This window comes from Peromyscus eremicus, chromosome 15, assembly GCF_949786415.1.
Source record: "Peromyscus eremicus chromosome 15, PerEre_H2_v1, whole genome shotgun sequence".
In the NCBI taxonomy this organism is placed as follows: domain Eukaryota; kingdom Metazoa; phylum Chordata; class Mammalia; order Rodentia; family Cricetidae; genus Peromyscus; species Peromyscus eremicus.
In genome coordinates, this window is record NC_081431.1 from 49,876,518 (window position 1) to 49,902,663 (window position 26,146).

A 26,146-nucleotide genomic window follows, 5' to 3' on the forward strand; every position below is an offset into this window, starting at 1 on the left:
TTGTATTCAGAACAAACCTTTGCAAAGCAGTTTCTCTTCAGTTTTTCTAATAGCAACAGCTTCTTTGTTTTGCCCTAGCTTTACCTTGCCTTTTTTTTTTTTTTTTAAATATTGTCTAGCTGGCTTAGATTTGGACCCTATCTTGATAAGAAAAACTGTCTATTATGATTTACCAGCCTGTTTGTTGCAGCAAATTAGGGATTAGTTAGTTTGTTTTGTTTTGTTTTGCTGTTTTTTTAAATGTGAAAAGGAGTGTGACTTCTGTAGGTTTCTGTTGTGAGATTCAAATGTATACATGAATACCTTGAATTGTATTGTCCTCTGGCTGTTTGATTGTAGGATGGAATTTAATTTTAGAATTTGTTTTTACCATGCATGCAAATTTTCTGTCCTGAATGGTATAGTTTGTTCTTCTTCTACTTGGATGATATTTAGAGTGAACACATTTGGTGAATTGATATTATTTCATTATGTGACTACCTTCTTTATCATAGAGGGTTAAGATGAGCTATATCATTGCATATTTTGTCAACATAATCAGCATTTAGGTGGTAAATATACTTAAAGGAAATGAATTAGAGCAGAGCATAGTAACAGATAGGGAATTTTAATGCACATAAAGGTTTTATAGTATCACTTAGTTTATATATCTTAAAGGTTTTTATTGAAAATCCACTTGTTCTTTTGATAATAAGCTTATATCATCAAATTCAGTAGTTGATGTTTGTTTGCTCAATACCACCTCTAGATTTAATAAGAGATGTCAATAACATGTATAACATATCCTTTAAAATTAATCTAGGGCTAGAGAGATGCTTCGGTCACTAAGAAAACTTGATGTTACAGAGGACCTGGGCTCATTTCTGAGCATCTACATGATGGCTTGTAGGCATCTATAACTAGTTCCAGGGTATTTGATGCCTACTTTTGACCTCTGAAGCCACTAGGGATGCATGTGATACACATATACATAAAAGCAAACATTCACACATGCGTCATTACATATGATTCCAAGAACTGCACAAAATAGACTTTAGTTTTCTTTTAATTTAATCTCCTTTTATCATTGTACAATAAAACTTTTAATTCTGATTTCTATTTTCTGGTATTGACACAAGTTTAATTCATTTAATTTGAATAAATTTGATGCCAATATTAAACGTATTTCTCATTGTTAAATTCTAACACATTAGCTTACATTTAGGCTACTACTTTATTTTAAGTAATGTGGGTTTCCATTACTATTTAGAAAAATAGATATTAATTTTTAGTATATTCTTTATTTTGTGATTGAAGATCTGAAACATTTTGTTCATATGACAAAATCTAGTGTATTTAATGACATGCTATCTATATAAAGGTGTTAGATAGTTTTTGATACTTTGAGGACTGTTGGCTGAACTGTAGTATGTTGCATCAGATTCCTAGTATTTGTAAATTAATTTAAATCTTCAATGAATTTTCAGTCTTATATAATTCTTGCATTCAAATTATTATTTTCCTGTTAACATTTTGTATTATTCATTGGATTATCTATTAATATTTTGTATTGATTCATTGGATTATCTGCTTATTTCATCTTTTCCCTCTCCCCTTTCCCATCCTGCCCAACCTCATTTGATCTTTAATTCTAAGTTTTGGTTTCTCTTCCAGGTCTTGTTCTTGATGGATGTTTCTTTTAGTGTTGTTCTTCTTGTCTTTCCTGCTTCTCATGTTCCTCTGTGAGTGACTGCTCTCATGTTTAAGTATCTGGTTTAAATTCTTATTACTTCTCCTCTGGACAGATCTTACAGTTAGACGCTAAGTTCTTGGGATTTTGGAATACTGCTTTTCTGTGAACAGGTTGAAGATATTTATTTGAAATGGTTGGAAATGGAAACTTTAAGGTCCTACTTTTGCTTTTGCTAGAGAAAGTATTGTCATAGAACTGGATTACTTTTATAGTTGAGCATGTATTATAGTGACACTGAGATAGTGTGTTCTTTATGATTAGATTTTTTTTCAGTAGCATATAAGGTGAAATAAAGACATAGTTGGAAATAGGTCATTTTAACTTCTTATAAATTATAACAAATTAATCATATCTTTTGTTATCTATAAATAGTAAATTCTGGAGATTATTGATTCTATAATCATTTATTTAGTGTTTTTAAATAGATAGTTCTGTTCTCTTGCTTATGTTTCTGTTATTATGGTCTTTTATTTGTTGTAAGTATTCTGGAATTAAAATTCTTGATATATTTTATTAATCAACTCTTAGAACTAAAGTTAAGCACCTCTTTGATTTCTTAGAAGTCACTGATTTTTATCTTCTGTTGTTATTATTAGACAAAACCTCCCCAATTCAGCTTTTGATGTGATCTTATGATTTCAGCAGTACATCCTATAAAAGTATACATAGTACTATGTAGTGCCATAGGGGTTAGATGGAGTGGCACATTAACCCATTGTTTTCATACTAAATATGTGGGTACATTATAATGTATCATAAACTGTGATATATGTGTTTCATATAATGTAAAAGTTACTGTAGTGTTCTCATGAAATAAGAATGTACTTTTGGGCTGAGTGTGGTAGTACTTGCTTGTAATCAGCATTTAGAAAACTGAGGCAGGAGGGTCATGAGTTTGAGGCCAGTTTGAGCAGCATAATGAGACCTTATCTCTTTTAAGTATAAAAGGAAAAGCATAACTTTAAAGTGATGATCGAAGGGTCAGTACAGTGCTTGCCTCGCATGTGTGAGGCTCTGGGTTAAAACCCCAGCACCCTATAGACAAAACAACCACAGAAAGCTTTACTAGAAACACTTTTTCTTTTTAACTGTGCTACTGTGAAAAAGATGGTCTTCAAAGAATTTGTGTCATATTTGGGGACACCTATGATACATAAAATTACTCACTTTTGAGTCATTGGTATTTTATGGTGCCATTTACTTTGATCCCTTCTGGAATGGGCTTCCTCAGCATTAGCCATTGTTTTCCTTGTTGTTATGGCTAATCTTTCTCCAGATAGAATCTATTTCTTTATAATAGATAATTTAACTTTAGCACTAGTACCCAATTGTATTCTGTTTGATTTGTTCAAGAAGTGGTTTTGAGGTAACTAACATTCATAATGTAGGTGGTATCCCAAACGTCTGACTTATCACAAGACAGGATAGAAGTTGTAGAATATCTTTGTTTTAATTCTAGGCTTTTTATTAATCACATTAAATTGTGTTAATGTCTAAGAACATAGAGAGACAAGGATTTCTTTTTGGATTCCATATTTTCATCCTTCATACATCCTGGCTTGTTAAATTAATGAGTTAGCTTAAATCCTGCCTTCTTCCTTAATTCAAGTTTAGTGTTACTTTAGTTTGTTTTTTTTTCTTTTATCATGGTATAAAAGATTTTTTAATGCACCCAGAATGAATACAAAAGCCAGATAAGAAGTACAAATTGAATACTATGACAAGTACCACTGTAGAAAACTATGAGTAAGGACATATGTAGTTATTTTGTTGTTATGCACCTACTACACAGCTTCAGGATAGCAGCATTAAAAATATTTCAATTTGAAGTATTTATTTGAAAGATGTGAAGAGATACTATAAAGTATGGTACTATTTGAAAGGTTTCTTCCTAAGAATAACTGAATTAGGTAGAAAGTTTTGTTCACACTTTACTCAGTTGATGGTATTTCACAAATAAAATTCATTAAATGGACTATTGTTAGTAGTAATAGAAGTGTCTTCAACTCTTCCCTTCTGCTCTCCCTTCTTTCCCACATACATATAATGTTGATATCAAAGTGCTAGAGGTTGCCTCATACTTACAGTAAATAAACTAACATTTGTATTTGTTGTATAAGAAATACATATTGTAACAGGTACTGAGAAGCTGATGTGGTTGAAAAGCATTGACTCCTTTCTTGATCCAATGTGGTAACTACAACAAGATGAAAGCCTGAAATTTTCAGCCTCCGTTCTTCATTTGTCTCCTTGTCTTAGTTTCACTTGTTTACTGGGCAAGTAGGCACATTAATCATTCAAGAAATAGCTATTTATACGTGAGTGATACCTCAGGCATAAGGATGAGTCATTTTCTAAACCATCATTCACCTTGAACAAACAAGGAGGAAAGGTGAGACTGACTATTCTCAGGATGAGAGCAGGTGTCTGTGATGGGAAGGAAGACTGTATTCGAACAGATTGTCTTCTAGAAACCAGATTAGTCTCCTTGGAAATGACAGTGATTACTAGCAGATTAACAGCTTCTTGTTAAGTAGGAGTTGATACAACATTTAGTGGGTCCACAACTTTATGTGAATGCGTAAGTATCTCTTGTGCCTCCCTAATTCTTCCTTTATTTAAACATAAAGCTTCTATCAGCATTCTGAGACCAAAATTTGGGGTTGGAACTCTTTTCTCTGTTAGTATTCCCAGTACTCATTATGTTTATTAGAACAGAGGGCTAGGTGGATTGTATTGTGGCTGCTTTAGTTGGGCCTTCTGTTCCTCTGGTCACACTTGTGTTTATATTGGCCTCTTGTTTATGTTATGTTGGTTCTTGTGCACAGAAACAGGCAAGTCATCTTTTACATAATGTGAATTTCACATATAGGCTCTGTGTCTCTGTCACTTTAGTTTATTTTACCGAGAAACAATTATGATATCTGTAGGAAAAGGTTGTTTACCAAACCATTCATTGTCTGAGCTGCTCTTTCAAAAATTTTATCATTGTGTTTTTAGTGAGATGTGTACTAGCAGGTAAGATGAAAAGTGAATTAGAACACTTCAGACTACCAGATTTGTTGTTGTTGTTGTTTTATTTTGTTTTCCAAGACAGGGTTTCTCTGTGTTAATCGCCTGGGCTGTCCTGGAACTTGCTCTGTAGTCTAGGCTGGCCTCAAACTCAGAGATCCACCTGACTCTGCCTCCCTAGTGCCGGGATTAAAGGCATGCACCACCACCCTCTTCTTTTCTTAATGTTGTCTAGAGATGAGCAAGATCTCTGATAATGGAAAGGTGTTTTAAACAAAAATTTAAAAAAACAGAAAATTTTAAAAATTTAAAAAACAAAAATTAAAAAATCTACCAAAATGCCAGATCATTCTTCTCTGCTCATTAATTTCTAACCTCAGACTACATTTTACACTGTATCAGGCCTAGCGAGAAAATTCTGCAGTTACATTAGAGTTCTGTTGGCTCTGCCTCAAAAGGATATGATGTTAGGAACACAGGCTCTAAGTCCGTATTGCAACATAGTCCTAACTCTGTTAAATTGCAAGGAGTAACACAACTTGGTTATTCTTCTGAAGTTTTGTGAAGATGAAAACTAGACAATGTTCAGCTTTGTATTTTATTGTCTGCCTGCCTATCTATCTATCTATCTATCTACCTACCTATCTACCTACCTACCTACCTACCTACCTACCTACCTACCTACCTACCTATTTACCATCTACTTATTTTCCTAGCCAATATCTTGCTGTCAGCACAGACTAGCTTTGATTTCACAATTTTCCTGCCTCTTCTGCCTCCTAGTGTTGGGGTTAAAGTCCCGAGCACCTACACCTCTTTTTAGCTTCTATACTTTAACAGAAAATTGCTCTTGGATTCTTTTTCACTCCAATTTATTAATGTGGGAAAGTATAATGTGGGCATGGAATCCCCATAGACATTAGGAATAGTTTTGTCTGCTAATGTATCTTCCATCATGTAGGATGTTTTAGCTACAATCGTAAAGTAAGCAAACAAACCAAAAAATTTGAGAGAAACTGGTACAGTTAAAGAATCTAGTGGTTGAAAGGACAGAAACCATAACAACTGTGAGGATTTGTTTGCAGGAACTGAAATGAACACATGCATAAATGTACACACACGTGCATAAATGTATACACACACAGACACACACGTATCTATTTTACATTTAACTTTTGACTCAGTTATAGTTTTAGTCAAAGTAGTAACCATTTGTTTTTCTTTGTTAGTTTTTTTTTTTTTTGAATAAAGGGTTGGTTTCTTTGTATCTTATGGACAGAGTTCTCTTTAATAATTACAATGATCTCAGAGTTGTACATATTTTTGAATTTTATTTGTTGCTAAAATTTATTTCATTTTAAAATAAATTTTATTGTCTGATTAACATGTTAAAAGCTACATATATAGTGTATTGGTTATTGTAATGAAATAAATTGACATATCAGTCATTTCAAGTAGTTATCTAGATACCTCATATTAGGTCTGTAGGGGGCTTTTTGAAGTTGAGACCTATGTATTTTGACTTGACTTCATTAATTTCTCATTCCTTGATTTCTGGCAAGTTTATATATTTATTTTCTACTACAGATCTGGAACTCAGCATTTCTGCAAAGATAAAGTGGGTGCTTTTTAAGGTGGTGGTATCTACAAACTGTAACCTGACCATTGGAAGTGTTGAGTGGGCTGAGGAATTGGTCAGCGCTTGATGCCAAGTCTGATGGCCTGAGTTCAATTTTGGAACTCACATGGTTAAAGGAGAGGACTAACTCCTACAACCTGTTCTCTACTTGCTGTGGCAAGTATGCCCTCAAACACATGCAAGCACACATAGAGTAAATAAGTAATTTAATAAAAACAAATTTTTTTTGGAGGCAGGGTCTCTGTTATGTTGCTCTTGCTCTTCTGGCAATTGCTATGTACATCAGCCTGGCCTTGAACTCCTGGAGATCTGCCCACCTTTGTCTCCCAAGAGGCTTAATTAAAAATAATTTAAAAAATGTTCTCCACCATTGAGGCTCCCATTGTCTTTTGATATTTTAGTAGACAGAGAAAGAGATTTCTTTTGAAATGCTAGATAATATTTTGTATATTGCTAGTATAATAATTCTAATGTAATCCTAAAAGTCAAGAAGAAAGAGTTCTTTTGTTGTTAACAAGGAAGGAACTTCCACCTAAGCTCATGACCCACATGCTTGTTTCTTACAAGTACACTTATTCTATCATGAGGGCATCATTTCCAATAACTTTGTCCATTTCTTTATTACATTTTAAAGACCTCATTTTCAAATACCACCACATGGGGGCTGGAGCTTTAATGTACCAGTTTTTTACATAACATTTCCTAACCTTATTAATAGAATTTCTTGCTTATGTTGATAAAATATCAGTTAAAGCTTTGTGATAATAATGTTGACAGTATTCTTTGCTGTGTGGCTTTTATGCAATAATTTTAACTTAGATTGTCTCCCACTAAATACATTGTGATGTACCTTGGTTTCCCATGCACATTATGGTTGTTATCTATCCTCTGCTATTATAAATCTTGCTCGAGTTATTACTTTTGTATTTATTTTGTTTAATATTATCACTACAAGTTGGATTCAAACTTCTGATGCATAATTGCTGAACAAAGGGGTCAAATTCTTCCATAATTCTGCCAAGTATTAGAAAATCATGCTCTTTTTTTTCAAGACAAGGTTTCTCTGTGTGTAGCTTTGGCACCTTTCCTGGAACTCACTCTGTAGCCCAGGCTGGCCTCGAACTTACATAGATCTGCGTGCCTCTGCCTCCTGAGTGCTGGGGTTAAAGGTGTGCGCCATTACCGCCCGGCTGCATCTTTTCATTTGCATTCCTGCTAGTACAAATGGCCATTCTTGTTTCCCTCTACACATCTCACAAGAAAATTTTTGCCTATTTGATAGGTACAGACTAGTTTGTCAGTACAGTTTGTATTAGTATTTGTCTTATGTCCAGGGTTGACCTTGGTTTAGGGGAGATATCATTACTCTATAATGCCTTAATATTTTTTTCCCATTTTCTATTGAGAATGGTCATTACTTTTTGTATCTTTCTTTTAATATATTGGGGCAACCAGCCTATATAGATAGCAAGCTTCTCATTTTGTCAGTTATGTTTTTATTATGAACCAAAGAATTTTTTTTACCTAATTTTTGTTACCACTTATACATTGTTTTACTTCTCGTTTTTCAATTTTCCAATGTTTCTAACTTTGAAAGAATTCACTTTTTCTTTAAGAACTAATGTTTTTCATTATTGACATTTATATCTTCCATGAGTTTGGGAGTTATTCTTGGATTGAGAAACAAATACACTTCTGCATTTTCTCTATGTGGTTATGCATTTACACAGAGCAAGTTACTGAGGACATCCATATTTTGTCTTGTTCTTAAAATGTTGGTACCTGCAAATAGTAGGCTCTCAGTGTTTGATGAATGATTGGAAGCAATGTGTTAAGCATTTTATAGTTTACTTGCTTAAGATTTTGACTGTTATCCTCTAGTTCTAGAAAGAATAATTATAGTTTGATTAAATTTGGTTAAACTACATTACATTTAATGAGTAATTATTATGTGTTAGTTAAAAAAGATATAGTATGGGCTGGAGAGAGGGTTCAGCAGTTAAGAGCACTGGCTGTTTTTCTATTCACCACCCACATAGCAGCTGGGTTCAATTCCCAGCACCCACATGGCAGCTCATAACTGTCTGTAACTCTAGTTCCAAGGGATCTGTGGCACTAGGCATGCATGTTGTACACATATATGTGCATGCAGACAAAATATTCATACACATAAAATAAATCTTAAAAAAAGGTAAGTACAAACCTAAATGGTACTTATTGACATGAAGTAAATAAAAACATGGATAAAATAGCCAGTTTTCATTTTCTTAAGATCATGATTCTTAATGTGGTTGTAGAATATGAGCTGTATACCATTAAAATTACATTTTCTGTATCGTGATTGATTTATGTAGGGGAGCTTAATACGAACATGTTTTGTCTATTTCTAACGCTTGCCTTATATCTTTTTTGCCTTGTTTTTGAAATGAGCATTGTTGTATTGCTTTGACCGATCTGGAACTGCTAGGCTCAAGTAGTTGATCTGCGCCTCATCTTCTGGAGTAGCTATAGGCAAGCTTCACCATGCCCTGCTTGTCTTTTGTTTTAGTTTTGACAGAAATTAATTTTGCTTAGTTATAAATAACTATGCTGTTTGCCTTCATTTTAGTTTCTTTTTTCTGAATCTACAGTGCCATGAATTAAAGAAGTCATGCCAACCCCACATTAAAAGCTTAGCAGAGTAGGTGCTTGAGCAATTAATACTGTATTTTATATCTTCTGGAATCTATTTTTTTCTTTAAATTTTCTGCATTGCATTCCCTTATATTTTTTGTGTGTATATGTGTGGGTCACAAGTGCCATAGTGCACGACTGTAGTGGTTAGAGAACAACTTGTGGGAGTCTGTTCTCCTTTTCTACTACATGGGTCCCTGGGAAAGAAGCATGTTAAAGTCTTTGGTTTGTTTGTTCTTGAAACATAATCTCTCTATTACATAGCTCTGGCTGTCCTGGAACTTGCTATGTAGACCAGGCTAGCCTTGAGCTCACTGAGAGCTATATGCCTCTTCGTGGGATTAAAGGTGTGTGCCACTATGCCTGGCTAGACTTAGTCAGAGAAGTTGGCTTTGACCTTACTACACACTATTAAATGGTGTAGTGGGTAAATATTATCAGTTGTGAAATTTCTAAGTGTCACTTGCCCACTATTATAGGTGTAATCCTGGTCACAAAACCGCAGTGCACATGTTTTTCAGAATTAAATTTACCATTCACTCATATCTGCAAAGGGGAAGAGAATTCAACCAGGGGCCCAAATATGTTTTCCTTTCTCTTTTCTTGTTTATACCTAACACCTGATAATATATGTTAGTGAGAGAAAAATGCCTGTGAAATCTGTGGGCATGGCCAAAAAGAATAGGCAGAGAATGGCAAATAGAGGAATAAGCCAGTTTTGTTTGGCTTTGTCGACCTGTTAGCTTCTGTCTTAAGTGAAAGAACAGCATAATGGATAAGAGCATGATCTCTGAGATGGAAGCCTCTTATTAGCCTTATATATTTAACCTCTCACATGAGTCTTTTCTTTTAGTGTTACAAGTATTGCATGAAGTAATGTACAGTACTTTAACACAATACCAGGTACACTGCTTCCACAATCAGTAGTGTATGGTGCTGTGATTGGTAATATTACTGTAGACATTTCTGGAACTAGGTATTAACTAGGTATTAATAAAATTCCAATTAGGGTGTATGTGCTTATGCATATTATATTCGTAAAAGAGATTAGGGAAAATGTGAATTATTTAATCATTGAAGAAATTGTCTCTAATTTTATTCCAAACAAACTAGTGTTGTAAATACTGAAACTTGGATTTTCCTTCAGAAACATCTGTTAACACTTTGAGTATAGTGTTACCCAGTTAACTCTGTAATCTTTGCTTCAAATCCATATAATTATTTTCAAACATAACTTTCTTATATACAAAAATTTTATAGTACTGAGGTAAAGAAGATATAGTTAACAACTGGTGAGACATTTAAATAGTAGCTTATTTGGCTTATAAAGTTAACATTTATAGTGTTGAAAATGAAATGTGAAAGTAAAATAAAATAATGTTTGCTTGTTTTCTTATCAGAATTTCCCTATTTAACCTAGTTTTGCCTTGAACTCTCATTCCTCCTGCATCATTTTCCATATGCTACTCCAAAGGCAAAATACAGATTTTTGACATTAGAACTTCACTGGTTTAATCTCCTCTGGGGACTCAGAACATCATTATTATTATCTTTCAAGTCAATCATGAGGAATGCAGAAATGATTTTAAATTGATACCCAAGAGTAAGTACTTAAATATTTTTAAGAATTCTGTTTTTCAGAAGTCTGTTTTAAACCCAATAATCCTATACTATTATAGTTTCAAATATCACTTGGGGGTGCTGTTTCTGTTACATACCTGTGCATGAGTGTTTGCAAACATACCTCCCCCACCCTTTTTCTTTCTAAACTTCTGTGGCATAAATCAGAGGGAATTAGTCTATACTGACAGTCCCTCTGTCTTTCATCACTGATGTGATTTTGTATGTCTTTTTGTAGTAATACTGGTAACTCTACAATTACATTGAGTAATTAAGTGAAAAATAATCATTAAATAAGAGCTGGTAGATGTTTTGTAGTTGATTGTTCAGAATCTTTTGATTGATAGAGTACTTGGTTTCTGATTTAAAAGAGGGGATAAATTTAATATAAGTAGAACTCAGTGTATTACTAACAACACTTTTTGTGCTTCTGGCAGTTTATTCTTCATAATAGGTTCAGTGATAAAAGTGATTATTAGAATTATGGTCAGAGACATTCTGACTTAATTAAAATTGATACATTTATATAGAATAAAAACACTTTTAAAGTTAGTGGGCTTTTGTTTATTGATTTTAAAATTCATGATGGGGCCAAACAAAATATGAGAACATTTGTATAACATTCAGTTCAGGGTTTTGTTGTTTACCTTTTAAAACTAATGGTACCTTGATAAAAGAGCATTGAGTATGTCATCCATTCTAAAAGCAAACACTCATCAAACATTTGTAGCTTCTCCCCATCCCTCCCTAAATGGTTTTTAATTGGTGATGCAGATAGTTGTCATTTACCAAATGAAAAACCTAGGTTTGTAAACTTGACATTGAGAGAAAGAAATAAGTTCCATAAAATGATTAAATGTTGGATTATGTACACCTGCTTTCAGAAAATAAGCTTCCCATATTGCTGTTTGGCAGACATGCATCTTAAAAATATATTGACTGAAATTACTACCTGCATTCCTTTTTTCTTCCTTTTTCAACAACACATAATCATTGTGCTTCTATGTTAGTACTTTGCTTCAGTTAGAGGAACATGATTCTATTTTACAGACATCCGTGAAGTCAGGTGTAGTTGTAGTTAAATGACAGACAGCACTCTCCAAGAGGGCGATATTTCGTCTAAATGCAAAATTCATTGAAATATTGGCTTGACCATTAATACCAATGAGGAAACAAAATTTATCTATTTTGAAACCTTTAATAATTCATTTTATAAAAACTTGAGCCTGAGACACATTAATTTTTTCACATTTACCACATCATGTCAAAATAATTTTCCCAGTATATACGATATTAATTAATAAAAGAAATAGAAATAATTATCAATTATTTTTAAAAGTAAATGCTTGAATGAGAATTGCATTGCTCAAACACCTGAATATAAATGAGTTATGGAATAACTTAACTAAGTCTTATTGCATGTAGTATAAAGTTTTAGAACTCCAGAGTCTAGTCAGAAAATGTGTTCTTTGCAGTTACAAAGTTCCCCCTAAAATCAATAGTACTGTCTTATTTACATTAAATCATATGGTGAAATCCAAAGTAAACCTAGGAATCTTTTGACTGTCTTCATTTCTTAAATTAAGATTTATGTGGAAAATATATGCAGGTACATTGTATTAGTCCCTAATGTAAGACTTGAACCATTTATGCATGCTTATTATTGCATGTTAATACAGAGAATCCCTTTTTAACAATCTTTAAATAGACTCTTTTGGGATATCTTTCTGTCATAATGTTGTAATTTTATGAATTAGCTTCTTCAGAAATTAAAAAAATAGTTTTGGATTCCTTTATGTGATGAGTTGTGAACTAAAACTTGTCCTATGTATGTAATCAAGTTGTTAACTATACATGCTTTAAGTAGTATTTACACATTGCACACTTGAACAAAAATAGTCTTTTAGTGTAGTTTGCGGTGCCGATACCTGCCTGCTTTTTCCTTTGCTGCGTTGGCACAGGCGTTGTGCTTATTTTGTTGTAAATGGTTCCAGTATTTTATCAGTTCACTAGGCTGGAACTGATGCGAGGTAATTAGGTGGCTGTATTTACAGCTTGAGTAAGAAACTCGCCAGTGATTGAACACGAACTCATTGGGAGGGGGCACAGGATCAATTCTCAACTTGGCAAGACAGATCCCTACATACACATCTTCCAAGTGCAAACGACGGATGCCTAAAGAAACCTTAAATATCTTTTCTGCTAGATCCCCAGAAAAAACATAACCAGTTCCTGAACAGAAGACAGGGTAACGCTCACTTGGATAAAGGTCTGGTGGCATGTACCACTTGCTGTCTTTGTTTCTGTTAGGTGCATAACCTCTCATTAGGTACCCAGTAAAATAGTTATGTCTAGGAGGCAGATCTGGCTTTAGTAACTTGTGTATTAAATATTCAGTGTTGACAAACATGTCACTGTCCGTTTTCATAACATATGGAATATGTGGACAGTATGTTGCAACCCAGTTCATACCCATTAATGTTTTAATGGTCAGATTATAGTATGTATCTAAGTATTCCTGTTGAATTATATCATGATATTGTCTGCTTTCTTCTAGAATTGCATGTTGAAGATAGCCATTTAGCTTAATACTTATGCCCAACAAGAAAATCCGTGTGATTTGGATGCCAGGCGCTAAACTTTCATTGCCCCATGTTTGCCGGATAGCTCTTCTTGCTTCTATCTGCCCAGGTTCTGCAGCTATTAATAGTATTAAAAATGGACTTTTCTCTTGGCATTTTTCAGGCTCATTGATAATGTATTTGAAATGGTAAGAGTTTGGATGTCCAGTACCCTTTTCATTATAATTGCTTCCATTGGCACTGAGTGTGTTCTCTAGTCCTGTAACTCCTTGTGGTGATAAATCTGTGTTATTGGAGTTAGTTGCTGTCTGAGGCCTCAGAGTCTGAGGAACTGTTTCTTTCCAAATGTTTCGAAGTGAGCTGTGGTTTGTTTCACTTTTTGTAGAACGAAATCCTCGGAAGGTGTATGTCACAGGGTTTTCTTTGAATCCAGGTCTACCCGGTAGCCAGTCATGATGATTGAAAAACAGAAACATAGCAAAAAGAAACACTAGAGAAAGTACACCCATGAGGTGGGTCCGGAACAGAGACCTTTTAGCATTCCAGGTCATCTTTGCAAAGCAGCAGTGTCTTCTCCTCCACTGAAGCATGTTGTAAATATCCAGTAATAGAGTAAGATCTGCGAGGCCAAAAATACTGTTGTTTTTTTCCAGAATCAGTACTGTTCTTTGGTCATTACTTTCTGGTTCAGTTATGTGTCTCTCGAAGTCATTCTGTAAAGATGAAACACAATGGTTTACAAAATGCAAAATCTTACAAACTGCCTTAAAAGGGCTCTCTGATTGTTAATGTAAGGACGTTTTTAAGCTGTGAAAAATAGGATAAACCAGAAGAAAGCATATTATTTGTTTCCTTTGGACAAAACAAAAAAATAAATAAGGTTTGTTTCTTTTAAGATATTCTTATAGCACAATGATCACCTGAAAGGTAAGTGATAGATTAATTTTATTGGACTCATATGATGATGATCTCAATAGCTCTGGTCACTTGTTCTTTGACTTAGGGTAAAGATTTTTTAAAGTTGTGTGATGTAGAAAGGAAAAATGTTTTTAGATTTCTTACAAAGGCTTAGTAAGAAGACCTTCAGAACAGATGGAAAGTTTGTTGACATTAATTAAAATTGATTTGACATACCATGGCGATATGGTGCAGTCAGTGGCCTTTTTTAGAAAATGGTCATGTATTAGTTTTGGGACAGACGGTGTAGGTTTGATTGTGGCAGAGTTCAGTTAGTCACAGTACACTGCTTGGCGCATTTCCACTCTCTCCCACTGTGTTAAGAAAGTCAGCGAGAAGATACACCTGTCAAAATTAATTTTCAGGGTCCAGTAATTTCATGTGAGATTAGACAGTAATAAGTGATTAACATTTTTAAGTACTTCGCTAATTTTAACCATCCACCTCAAATAGGAAATACCCAGGAGGTCGTCAGTCTTATTTATCTATAGTTTTGGCAAAGGGCATGCATTTTGCACAGGTTTTTTTTTTTAGCTATATTTTTGCAATGTATAGGCAATGACCACTACTATCTTCAACTGCTTTAATCCTCGTTTTTCACAAGATACATTTTGAATTATGCTTTGTTGCATAATCTGCAACAAGCAGAAATTAGTTTAATTTTTAAGTCTTCATAGTAGCATAACACTTTTATTCCTAGATCTTTAAAAAGTTACGAGCTAGTCAAGAGAAATTAATGATGCCACATAATGAAAACTGGTTATTTTGCAAGAGGCTTTTCAGCATAGCACAAACTTACTTGTGTTTGTTAATTGTATTTTGTTTTTTCTTTTTTCCTATTCTCAGATGTTTCTAGATGAAGTGAGGTCATAGAAGTAGTTTGAATTCCAATAAAAGGTGTTTTGAAGAATGGAGACAAATATCTAGTTCTGATTTTTTTTCCACTTTTTTTTTTAAACCAAACCCAGAAGTAAAAGTCATTTATTTAATCATTAATTTTGAAACTGGCATTATTAAATTTTTGTGCTCAAGAAGTGATTTTTATTTTAATATTCACTAAAATAATTTCTTTAAACAAAGCAAGTAAAATTTTAACATAGCCACTTACTTTAAATTATACGTATAAATGCATGTGCTTATTTAGCTTATGATAGTGATCAACTTATGGTTGATGGCAGATTGGTTTAACACTGATACAAATGCTTTTAAGAAGTAATATAATTTCCATGTAAGTCCTCAAAAAATTGAGTAATTGTAGCATAAAACTTACACATACCTTTCACTTAATGCTCAAAAGTGTTAGATGGTTATGAATGAAGTACTATTCTAGTAGCAGCCACTAGGAGGAGCAAGTAGGTGGGAATTTGAACAAATTTCTAATGTGTAACAGGCACTAAGGTTTGATCTTGTTTCTGAAATTGAATGGTGCTTTTACTGAATAGGGTATTTCTCAAAGCTTAAAAAAGTATTTAATCACACACAGACACACACAGTATCACACACACAGTGATTTTTAAAAAATCTAGTTTGCTCTTAGTTTTATTTACATGAATTTAAATCGTACAGTACTGTATAAAGATCAAAGCTATTGTCATCCTGTGAAACATGTTTCCTATATGACATGAGTTGAAAATTATAGAGCTTCCTGGCCTGATTTAGAAACAGGTTTTCCTGCATATATTTATAAATTTTATTTAAAGCAGAAAACTATTAAAGAATTTATTGGAAAATTACTTTATTTGGTAGCTACTAATGACACTTACTCACCTTATGAGACTAGTGGATATTAAAGAGTTATGTATATAAGTTTAAAAAGAAGTTACTTTGGAAAGTTCATTTGATGTGTTTCAAGCATTATAAATATAAACATACCAGCTTTCTATTGATAGAACATTGCTTAGAACATGGCTGAGATCCAGTCATTCAGATACTTTAAAAGTGCAAACTTACAGTTCAAAAAGGAATAAATTCAAGGTCAGATATTTAAATGAATGAGTAAAAGAGCCTAAGAGAATGAAGTTAAGTATTGAAGCAAGTTACATCGTTTTCAAGAAAACAGTATACTTGAAGTGATATTCCAAAGTGTTTTAATGTTACAGAAAGCAGCTCATTATTTTTTATTGTACCATAGCATATATTCATAATTGGTTGTAATGTGATTTTATAAGATGGAGGTACATCTTAATTCAAATTTCACGAGATTTGCATGCATGTAAGTATTATTCTAGGAGGGCTTCGAATCCCTGTACAAATAACCTCCCATTGATAAATCAACCTCATCTAGCCTTACATTGTTTGCTAAAGTTTCTCAGGATGGATATATGTATATATCTGCATGTGTGTGTGCTATTAAAAATAAAATAAAATTGCTATAATTATTTCTCCGTTTGTTAGATGATAAAATTATTCTCAAGTTAATGCCTGTTGTATTTTAGTTCTTGAAAATGAGGACAAGACTAGAAAGTGAAATATTTTGCTATGTCTTACTTTTTTTTTTTAAATAGCTCCTTTCCTGTTTTGATTATAATACTTTCAGTGTGTTTTTATATTGTATGGGTTGTAATTTATAAGGATGTTACTATTAAATGTACTCCTCCCATAGAGTTCCCATTCTTTGACTTTAAAAGTTGATGTAAATACATTAATATTCTGAAATAGTCCCAGATTTAAGTGATGCTTTGATAGAAAAACTTGTATACTTTTGTCTTGAAATATTTAGTCTATAAAACTTAATTTCTAATAAAGATACCAAGAGAGGCTGGAATTTTAAAACTGTTTCATTTAATAGTTTCTGATTTTAATCTATTGGAATACAGATAATTATGATTGAGAATTGATGTTTATATACAAGGTCTGATACACTCATTCAGTCTTAATTTTATAATACAGAGATTCCATAGATTTTAAAATTATTTGCTTTTTTGTGAATATTAGTAAGTTTTAAGAAAGTGAGGGGAAAAATCAAAATACTTGATAGATTTGTAAAATTGAGTTAGTTGCTCTTCTAACATTGATTGTCCCCAGGATAGTTTATATCTGTCTTATAGACATGTAGAGGCAGTAGGTAGATTGTTGTTACATGTAAATAAAGCCCAGAAGCCCATTATTGATAATTATTAATGGATATCTTCATATCAAACTATTTTATGCTAGATTTTTAATTTCACTTTTAAAATTATCTTCAGGAACAGTCTTATACTCAATTATTTAAAATTAGTCTGTTACTTAAAAACTCCCTATTTCACTAATGTATTTAGAGCAACTATTTGATATCTCTTTGTTTAAAGTTGTATTCATTGATACTATAATAACATGTGACTGACTACTTGGTGGTGTTATGCTTTGCATAAACTCACTACCATATGTGATCTGATGCTAATGTTTTAACTTAATGTAGTATCTTGTAGCTCAATAATATGTAAAATTTGCTGATATACTCTTGAATTATGTTTGTCATCTCTGAGGAGATAGATATTAGAGAAAAGATATTACTATGAACTGTTAAGATTTTGATTGAAAGGATTTTCCCAAATAGACCCCATGATATTAAGATCATATTTGATGCTATTTAATATAATTTTACTGCACTATCTTTTGATAGCCATTTTAAAGAATGTGCTTTAATTTATTAGATAAGGAAACAATTTGACCTAATTTGCCAGAGAATTGCTGTATTCTTTTTTTTTTAAGGGCTATAGATTTTTTTCTTAGTTTAATTTCTCAGAGAATCTTTTCAGTACATCTAGTTACTATTTGTTTTTTTTTTTTAATGTTTACAATTCTGAAGAATTACTCCCCAGCTACATATTTAGTTGAATAAAGCAGTGACAGCTTGCCTTCTAGAAAAGGCAGATTATAAAATCATGTATTTAGAAACCTTTCCATAGTTTCAAGGGCAGGGAACTATATGAACTTGTTTATCAAGTATTAGTGCCTGCAGGGCTATCAAATCATAACACATTTAATGCACATTGTACACAAGACAGCCACATACCTTTCTTTCTTGGTCAGGCCATTTAGGTGGAGAAGATTATGCCCACCGAAAATACTTTTGGCACGCCATCACTTCAGCAAAAAAAAAAAAAAAAAACCCAAAAAACCGATGCTATCGAACATGCGCACATCCCCCAACAGTCTGCCTCCTGTGATTGCTTTTCACAGTATCCAAAGTGTCCATCTGTCGGCGCGTATTCAAGTTACCCTTCTTGTTCATATGTGTCCTAGTCTTCAGAGATTTTCCCTTTCTTTCATTTTCTCCCTTTGATTAAACAAAAGAGCTGTAGTTGTCCGTTCTATTTGGTGCACTGTTGTCTCTTTCCGATAGTTGATGCATTGAAGCTCCTTACATCTGCTGTATTCCCCGGCTGGACAATGCGGTGCTGTATTCTCGTCTCAGTATCCATATTTCTAGTAATAGTGCTGAGCTGCAATGTAAAGCAGCAGAGCGAGGGTTTAGTGTTTCACTTGCATTGGGGGAAAAAAAAGGGCTTTGCCTCTCTTCCGTCGTTGTTGCCTGGCAGCTGCAGGAAGGATTTTTTTTGAGCAGTTTTACTGGGGTTTTATTCTGTAATATGAAATCCACGGTTCTTCAGCTGCTGCACAGGCAGGCAGCAGTTTAAATGTGGGCTTGACAGATGCTCTCTCTGACAGAGCAGAATTTAACGTCACTGCTTGGCTGAGTCCCACGTGATTGTTTGCATTCATTTTGACTAAAGACCTAAGGTAGGGAAACCTTAGAAATCTTGCTTCTATATGATACATTGTATTTATTCAGAACAAATAGAGTGATGAGTGAATATAAAAGTATGATTAAGAAATGAGGGTAATGGTTTTTAAAATCTTTATTTAAACTTATGCACAGGCTTTCTAAATGTTTTCTGTGTTCAGTGGTGGCTTTCATGTTTCTTATCAAGCTTTTCTAGAGCAGAAGTAGCAAAAGCTTTTACATGCAAGTTGGTGTAAATTAACTCTTTCAGTACATTACTGCTCTTAAAGTTTTTTGTCTAAATTGTCCTGATTTTCTAGTCTAGTTAAAACATTGTTTTTTATCTGAAACTTAGAATTCCCCCTCCCATTTTCTACAGCTTATCGAAATTGGCTGCCTTGGATTACTTTAATGATGTTGTGATACAGTCTACTTTTTTGCTCTCTGCAGTTTTTAGGGTTCTTGATAGAAGTAAAGTTAATTTTAAATCACTTCCTTGTTTTCAACATTAAAACTTTTCTTTTGAAATTACATGTATCATAGAATTAAAATGATAAAGTAGATATAACACACATGCATAGATTTTCTTGATTGATTGATTGCATTTTGACTAAATGTCCTACATGATTGATTGCATTTTGACTAAAAACCTAAGGTAGAGAAAAACTTAGAACTTTTGCTTATTGTATAATAAATATCGTGTATATTTATACATATTACGTGTGTGTGTAAAAAAACTATAATCATGAGCTAGAGTCCAGTGCTTCTAATAATGTTTAATATTTTTAAAAGTGGTTCAGTAAAATGCCATCAAACAGGTGTTATAAACATTAGAGACTATGAACTCCTTCTCTGGTAAAGTTACCTGGGCACCTGGGCACTTGGGCATCTTTTTTTCCTACAAGAGCACTCACTGAGGCAGTTATTTTTGTTATTTGTTTTTAATGGCCGTAATTAACATTTCCCTCTGATATTCTAGAGACACTAACTACTAGAAATTTATAGTTTTAGAGCTTATGTTATATATTTTAGGGGAGCAGATTTCATTTATTTGTCATACGGTGAGAAATATTTCAGATGAATAAAAATTACACTTCCTTTAATAACTTTAAATTTTTGGTCTTCATATTGTACTTAGAGTGTGCTTTGTTGGTCTAGGTGTACTCTGTGACTTTCTAGTGTGTTTCTTACATCCCCTAGAAATGTTAGGACAGTAGAACTGAAGGAAGAAAGAAAACACTACAGTTTAGAAGGAACTTTGACCTGCCTTAGTTACATTGTAGGAAGAGGACTAAAACTCATGTTTCTTAGCGTTTGGTTCTTAAAACTCCACACCATAGTATTCACTGCTTTTTTTTTCTCTTGGCTTGGTAATTAGACAAAGTAATAGGTAAGGGAGTAATGCTTATTGAATCTGCTTAAATAATTTCTCTAAAGTAGAAGTGGATTTGTTAATATCAGTGATTCATAATAGTGGGGCTTGACTGAGGTTAGGGAACTATAGAGTTATTGTTCATTCCAAATTAGAGTGAGTGATAAGTACTAGAGATGGTATGTAAATGATCTTGCCTCATGATCATTTTATTATTGTAATATCTATTTTAAAGACGAGGAACTAGTACCTGGAGTTGTGAAATAATTAACCTAAACACCTGTTAACTACTGTTGGGAAAGAGGGTTGGATTAGAATTTTGAAACAGTATTATTTAAATTTTTAAAATCTGAATTTCTGTAATTATTCTTAAACATTATACTACGTGGCTGCTGGAGAAATTGTGAAACTTTCCCCGCAAATATTGGCATAGTACCGTAGGAATCATTAATGGAATACTGAATGTATTTTCACTTCTTTTCAATAACTGTTTATTAACAAGCTACTAAATGCTAACACATACATTAAGGCCAGCTTATTAATTATTGGGAATATGATGATGATGGAATAAATTCCCCATCCTTTCTCTAGGGTAGGACAAAGTAATTATTTTGCCAATTATTGTTAATATATTTTAAATCTATCCTTTGGTAATACTGAAAGCTGGGCAGTGCTAGGTAAGTTCTGTCCTTCTGCTCTACATTCCCAGCAATGTGTTTATTTTTAATTCACAGTTATTACACATATTTGTGAGGTACAGTGAGACATTCTATACAATCTGTAATGATCATCCCAAGACAGCTGGCACACCCATCATCTCTAAGATGTCCTTTTTAGATTCTGAACTGGATTTATTATTGCTCTCAATTACTGAGGGTTTCATGGATAACTCAATAGTGATTCTCTTCTATGTTGGGTTGAAGCCTGAATTGCTCACCAGTGAGATTTCTAAGATTGGTAAGCAGAGGTTCTTGTGTATCAGGCAGAGTACACAGTAAGCAATAATTTTATTCGAACTACAATTAATATTTATTCTTTTGTTTCTTAACATTTAAGTTGATTAACAGCTTAAAGTTTAGAAAAATAGCAGCTATGAGGTAAAATTTCCTTTAGTGGTGTTTTCTAACAACTTCAGATTCCAGGCAAGAGAAATGGTGAAAATCTGTGACCGGAAACCTTGTACAACTTCTTCCTTTAGTCTAGTTCCTTTTAAATCTGAATTCTGTGGTTAAACTAACTCAGATAGTTGTGGCAGGTTTCTTTCTCAAACTTAGCAAACTGACAGTTGCCCTGCTAAGTTTTATAGTTGTAAGTGGCATGTAATTGTTGCTTACATAGATCTATTTCTATTTTTATAATACATGCTTTATGGGGGGAAAAGGTATCTATTACTTTGGGTATAGTGGCCTAAACTGTCTACCTGTCCTCCCTCTCTCCCTCTGTCCCTCTCCCCCTCCCCCACCTCTTTCTTTTGTAAGGAATTTTCCTAGACATGTCTATAATAACTCTTTTTTTTTTGTTTTTTTTGTTTTTTTTTTTGTTTTGTTTTTCGAGACAGGGTTTCTCTGTGTAGTTTTGCGCCTTTCCTGGAACTCACTTGGTAGTCTAGGCTGGCCTTGAACTCACAGAGATCCGCCTGGCTCTGCCTCCCGAGTGCTAGGATTAAAGGCATGCGCCACCACCGCCCGGCTATAATAACTCTTAAGGAACTAAAATTTAAAGAAGGGGTTTGTAATGCTTCCTAATTCCTTATTTCTACTAAATATACAAAAATTATTCCCTTATTCATATAGTTAATGGTTTTGAGTGATTTACATGATATAAACTAGCAGTAACTGTGGGAATTATCTGTTGATCATTATGTATAAGTTCAACTATTTGTCTTTGATTTTAAAAAAGTTTGACAAGAAATGGCTGGAGAACACTGAGCTATTGCTGTGGAGTAGGAGAAGGGAGACATAAGAACACTCTTGTCTACGTTGTTTTCCCTTTTGTTTGTGCTTTACATGGCCCTTATACTTCACACTTATTTCAGCTCATGACAAGAACTAAATACTTTTTCTTTGTAGTGCTAGATTTTTAAAACAGGTATAATTTTCACCATTTTTATTTGAAAATTACTATTTGACATAGTTATCTAGGGATCAGGGTTAGTTTTACTGATGCTCCCTAATGTGCACAATAATATTTACTTGCAGTTAAACCTCTTGACTTTATTAAAATACAGAGTTTTTCATTGTATGAAATGCAGACAAATGACATATTTTTGGTTACTTTATGTTAGTAAATAGCATTGCCCTTTTAAAAAATTACCTATTAAAATATTTTTTCCTTTTGAAGTCCACTAGTTATATATGAACTGTTTTATTATTCTTTGAATTTAGAAAGCATGTGTTAGCCTAATTGTAAATTAGCAATCTCAGAGTGACCACAAGTGTCAGTGTTTGCCTGCTTTATTTTCTCCTTCAGTTTTCATTAAGTTGGATAGCAGAAACTCATGTTAAGAATTTCTTTTGACTTGAAAGCAAAGTTAAATATACATGTCTCTTTCAGAACTAGTTATCAGCACTTTTATTCTAATTCATATAATTAATAAACTATAAACATGATTCATAAACTATTAACCTAAAAGAGTATAGTCATTTAAAATTTTCAGTGATTTGGCAGACACGTGATTTTGCTTTCACCTTCTCTGTTATCTCAGTGAGTTAGCAGTTTCAGTTTAGTGTGTCTTTTCCAATTAGTTATGGTGTTGGGCTGTGGCAATGGCTCAATGAGTAAGGGGGTTGTTGTCCAGTCATGATGATATACCCTCAGCACCAATTTTTATTTAAAAAGATTTATTTATTCATGTATTTTTATATATACACCAGAATAAGAAATCTGATCTCATTACAGATGGTTGTGAGCCACCATGTGGACTCAGGACCTCTGGAAGAGCAGTCAATACTCTTAACCATTAAGCCATCTCTCCAGCCCCACCCCCTACTTTTTTTTTTTTTTAAAGAAAGATTGTATAAAATGTCAACTTATATACTTTACACCAAAGTATTTGATGATTATATCACTTATTCATAAATCGTGATTGATATGATCAGAACTATGAAATGTTTGTCTTCCAAGAAAGGGATTGGGTGACATCTCAGGCCCTCAGTAATTTGAGGGAAGAAATCCATTCTATGGAAAGTTACAGTAGTTAATAATTTTTTGTTTTTGAGACAGGGTCATTCTTTGTTGCTGTGGCTCTCCTGGGACTCAATATGTAGACAGGCTGACCTCGAATTCACAGAGATCTGCCTGCCTCTGCCTCCCAAGCACTGGACTTAGACATGTGCACCACCATGTGTGGTTTGTTAATAATATTTAGTGGGTCAGGTTACATCTAGAGGTAATCACATCTGAAGGCAAGTTCAAAAAGCCAGCTACTGACTCATCTGAGATATGATTAAAGGTTGCTTCCTGACTTCATTTAATGTGCTAAATTAGTACTGTTACATTTTGATGTCTTTCACTCATGTTTTTATCTGTAATTGCTTATAACAGACTTAAAGCGTTTTTAGTTTTGCAATGTTTTCATGAGCATAATGTGATTTCCTGGGAATCATGATCAATCAATCTTAAACATGAAACTTACTCATTTTCAGACATGCTTTATGTATGTAACATATGCTGGGCGTAGTTTTAAATGTTTTTAGTATACCTGTACTTTGACTGACTTATCACAAGAAGTCAGGCTGAAAGTTTCTTTAAGATTCAGGTTTTAGAGTATTTTCAATTAGGGATATTCAGCAAGTAGCATTACACATATTGGCTGTGTGTGTGTGTCTGGTATGTATCTCAGTATTCTGCTGATCTATGAATGGTGGGAAATCTTTCCATTTTCTAATGTCTTCAGGTTTTTTATTTTGTTTGTTTGTTTAAATTTTTTTTCAAGACAGGGTTTCTCTAGAGTTCATTCTGTAGACTAATCTGGCCTTGAACTCAGAGATTTGTTTGCCTCTTCTGAGATTAAAGGCATTTGCCACCACCTCCCGGGTTCTTCAGTGTTTTAAAGTTTTCTCAAATCAGCATATATAAAAAACACAAATTCATTATAATATTATAGGGATATTTTGTAGGACCCCATACTGAGAAATAAAACTTGTTCTTTAAAAAGAACAGTAAGAAAATGGAAAAGCTCATCAATTTAGAGAAGCTCTGCTTTTTTGTTTGGTGCTGTATGACCTTGCTGGTCATGTGTATATATGTAGTCATCCTGACAGCCACCATGATTCCATACTGATTGCTGTTATCTCTGTGTGTATGCACACTCCAGGAAGAAGCGTGGGTCATATGTTCGTCACTGATGAGTACATTTACACTTGTGAGAACAGGAGAAATCATTCTTCAAGCAGACAACTGTCAGAGAGTTTATTTCATATAATTTATAGTTGGACTTTTTTTAAAAAAAAAATATATACATATATGTATGTAAGAACAGTTAGTGAAAAAGGAGGACATGAATTTGAAAGAAGGCAAGGAGGGGTTTATGGGAGTGCTTAGAAGGGAGGAAAGGGAAAATGATGTAATTACATTATCGTTTCAATCACATACACATGCACTCTCACAATCTCTCTGGATTTGTGTTTTCAGTCTCTTGTGATACAGGATGGCCTTGAACTGTTCCTCCTGCTTTGTCTCAAGTTCTAGGATCCCTCACTCCTTCCCTCCCTCCCTCCCTCCCTCCCTCCCCCCTCCCTCCCGTGTCTGTGTATATAGCATATGAGATTTAGGTCTTTCCCTCCCTCTGTGTAGCCTCATTTTCACTTTTATTCAGATTTTGTATATGAGTTAAAATGTGCTTTGTCTTTCTGAGTTTGGCTTATTTTGTTTAACATAGTGATTTCAAGTTCCCTCGTCCCTCCCTCCCTCCGTCCCTCTCTCTCTTAACTGTAAATGACATTTTTAAATAATTTTTTTTTATATTGACTTCTATATCTTGCCAAAGTAACGTTGGGATTATAGATAGAAACTACTGCATCTGTCTTTACGTAGGATCTGGGGATTCAAATGCCAATTCTCAATGTTTGAGCAGCAAGCTCTTTATCCATTGAGCCATGTCCTCATTCTCTAGAAATACATTTTATTAATAAGTTGATTAATGTTGACTCTTATACCATCAGTGACTATGGGAGTAAGTGATCATATAGAGTAAGGTATGAAGTCAAATATTATGAAGGGGACATAAAAGAAGAGGTGAAGAGCCTGGGCTAAATAAAAGGAGAAACAAGATAGGTGAATGTTGAGAAGAGAGAGAGAAAAAATGAAATTCAAAAAACTGACTCCATAAAGAAATCCCATGAGCACAGTTAACACAAAATGAAAAATAAAGAAAACTTGGGCTGTTTTTAGAATTAAAATTTTATAGAATATATGAAATCTGAAGAAAAAATGAACACAGGACAAGTAAAAGTCTCAGTCATGAAGCACTGTATTGGAGCATTTTCTTTTTCAGTATTTTAGAAGAGGATATTGCCAGTAGAAGGGATTGTTATTGGAAGTGGTGACTGTTTCAGTCCTGCACGTGTGCTGTGCTCAGGATGCTGGAACATTGCTTAACAGACAGTGCTGCAGTCACTTAGCGGCTTTTCTCTTCTTGAGTATCAGGGACCACACTGCTGACCACCTCTGGCTTTGCAGTCTGTAGGCCAAACCGATTGTCATTTGTTGGAGAATGCTCTGAAATCTGTGTCCCTTTGTGTGTCTAACATTGAGAACAGAGCAGTCTCCTGAGTTTGCTCTTGTGTGGGAGAGGCAACTCTAGTACTAGAGGACTTTCTCAGTGCTTTCTAATTTGGAAACCGTTAGGGAGGAG

General features: G+C 33.7%; 2 protein-coding genes across 2 annotated transcripts in view; one reads left to right on the plus strand and one right to left on the minus strand.

Annotated features, from left to right (window-relative positions):
* The window catches only part of Cdc73 (cell division cycle 73), a 105,906-nt gene that overhangs the window by 42,977 nt on the left and 36,783 nt on the right, over nucleotides 1-26,146 (plus strand). The gene's annotated exons all lie outside the window — the stretch shown is intronic.
* Nucleotides 12,439-13,922, minus strand: B3galt2 (beta-1,3-galactosyltransferase 2). Its single transcript, XM_059280131.1, has one exon. It carries the CDS (start codon nucleotides 13,846-13,848, stop codon nucleotides 12,580-12,582), a length of 1,269 nt encoding a protein of 422 aa, XP_059136114.1. The 5' UTR covers nucleotides 13,849-13,922; the 3' UTR covers nucleotides 12,439-12,579.

Coding starts and splice junctions, on each gene's coding strand:
- B3galt2 (XM_059280131.1), bottom strand. CDS start 13,848: ATGCTTCAGTGGAGGAGAAGACACTGCTGCTTTGCAAAGATGACCTGG.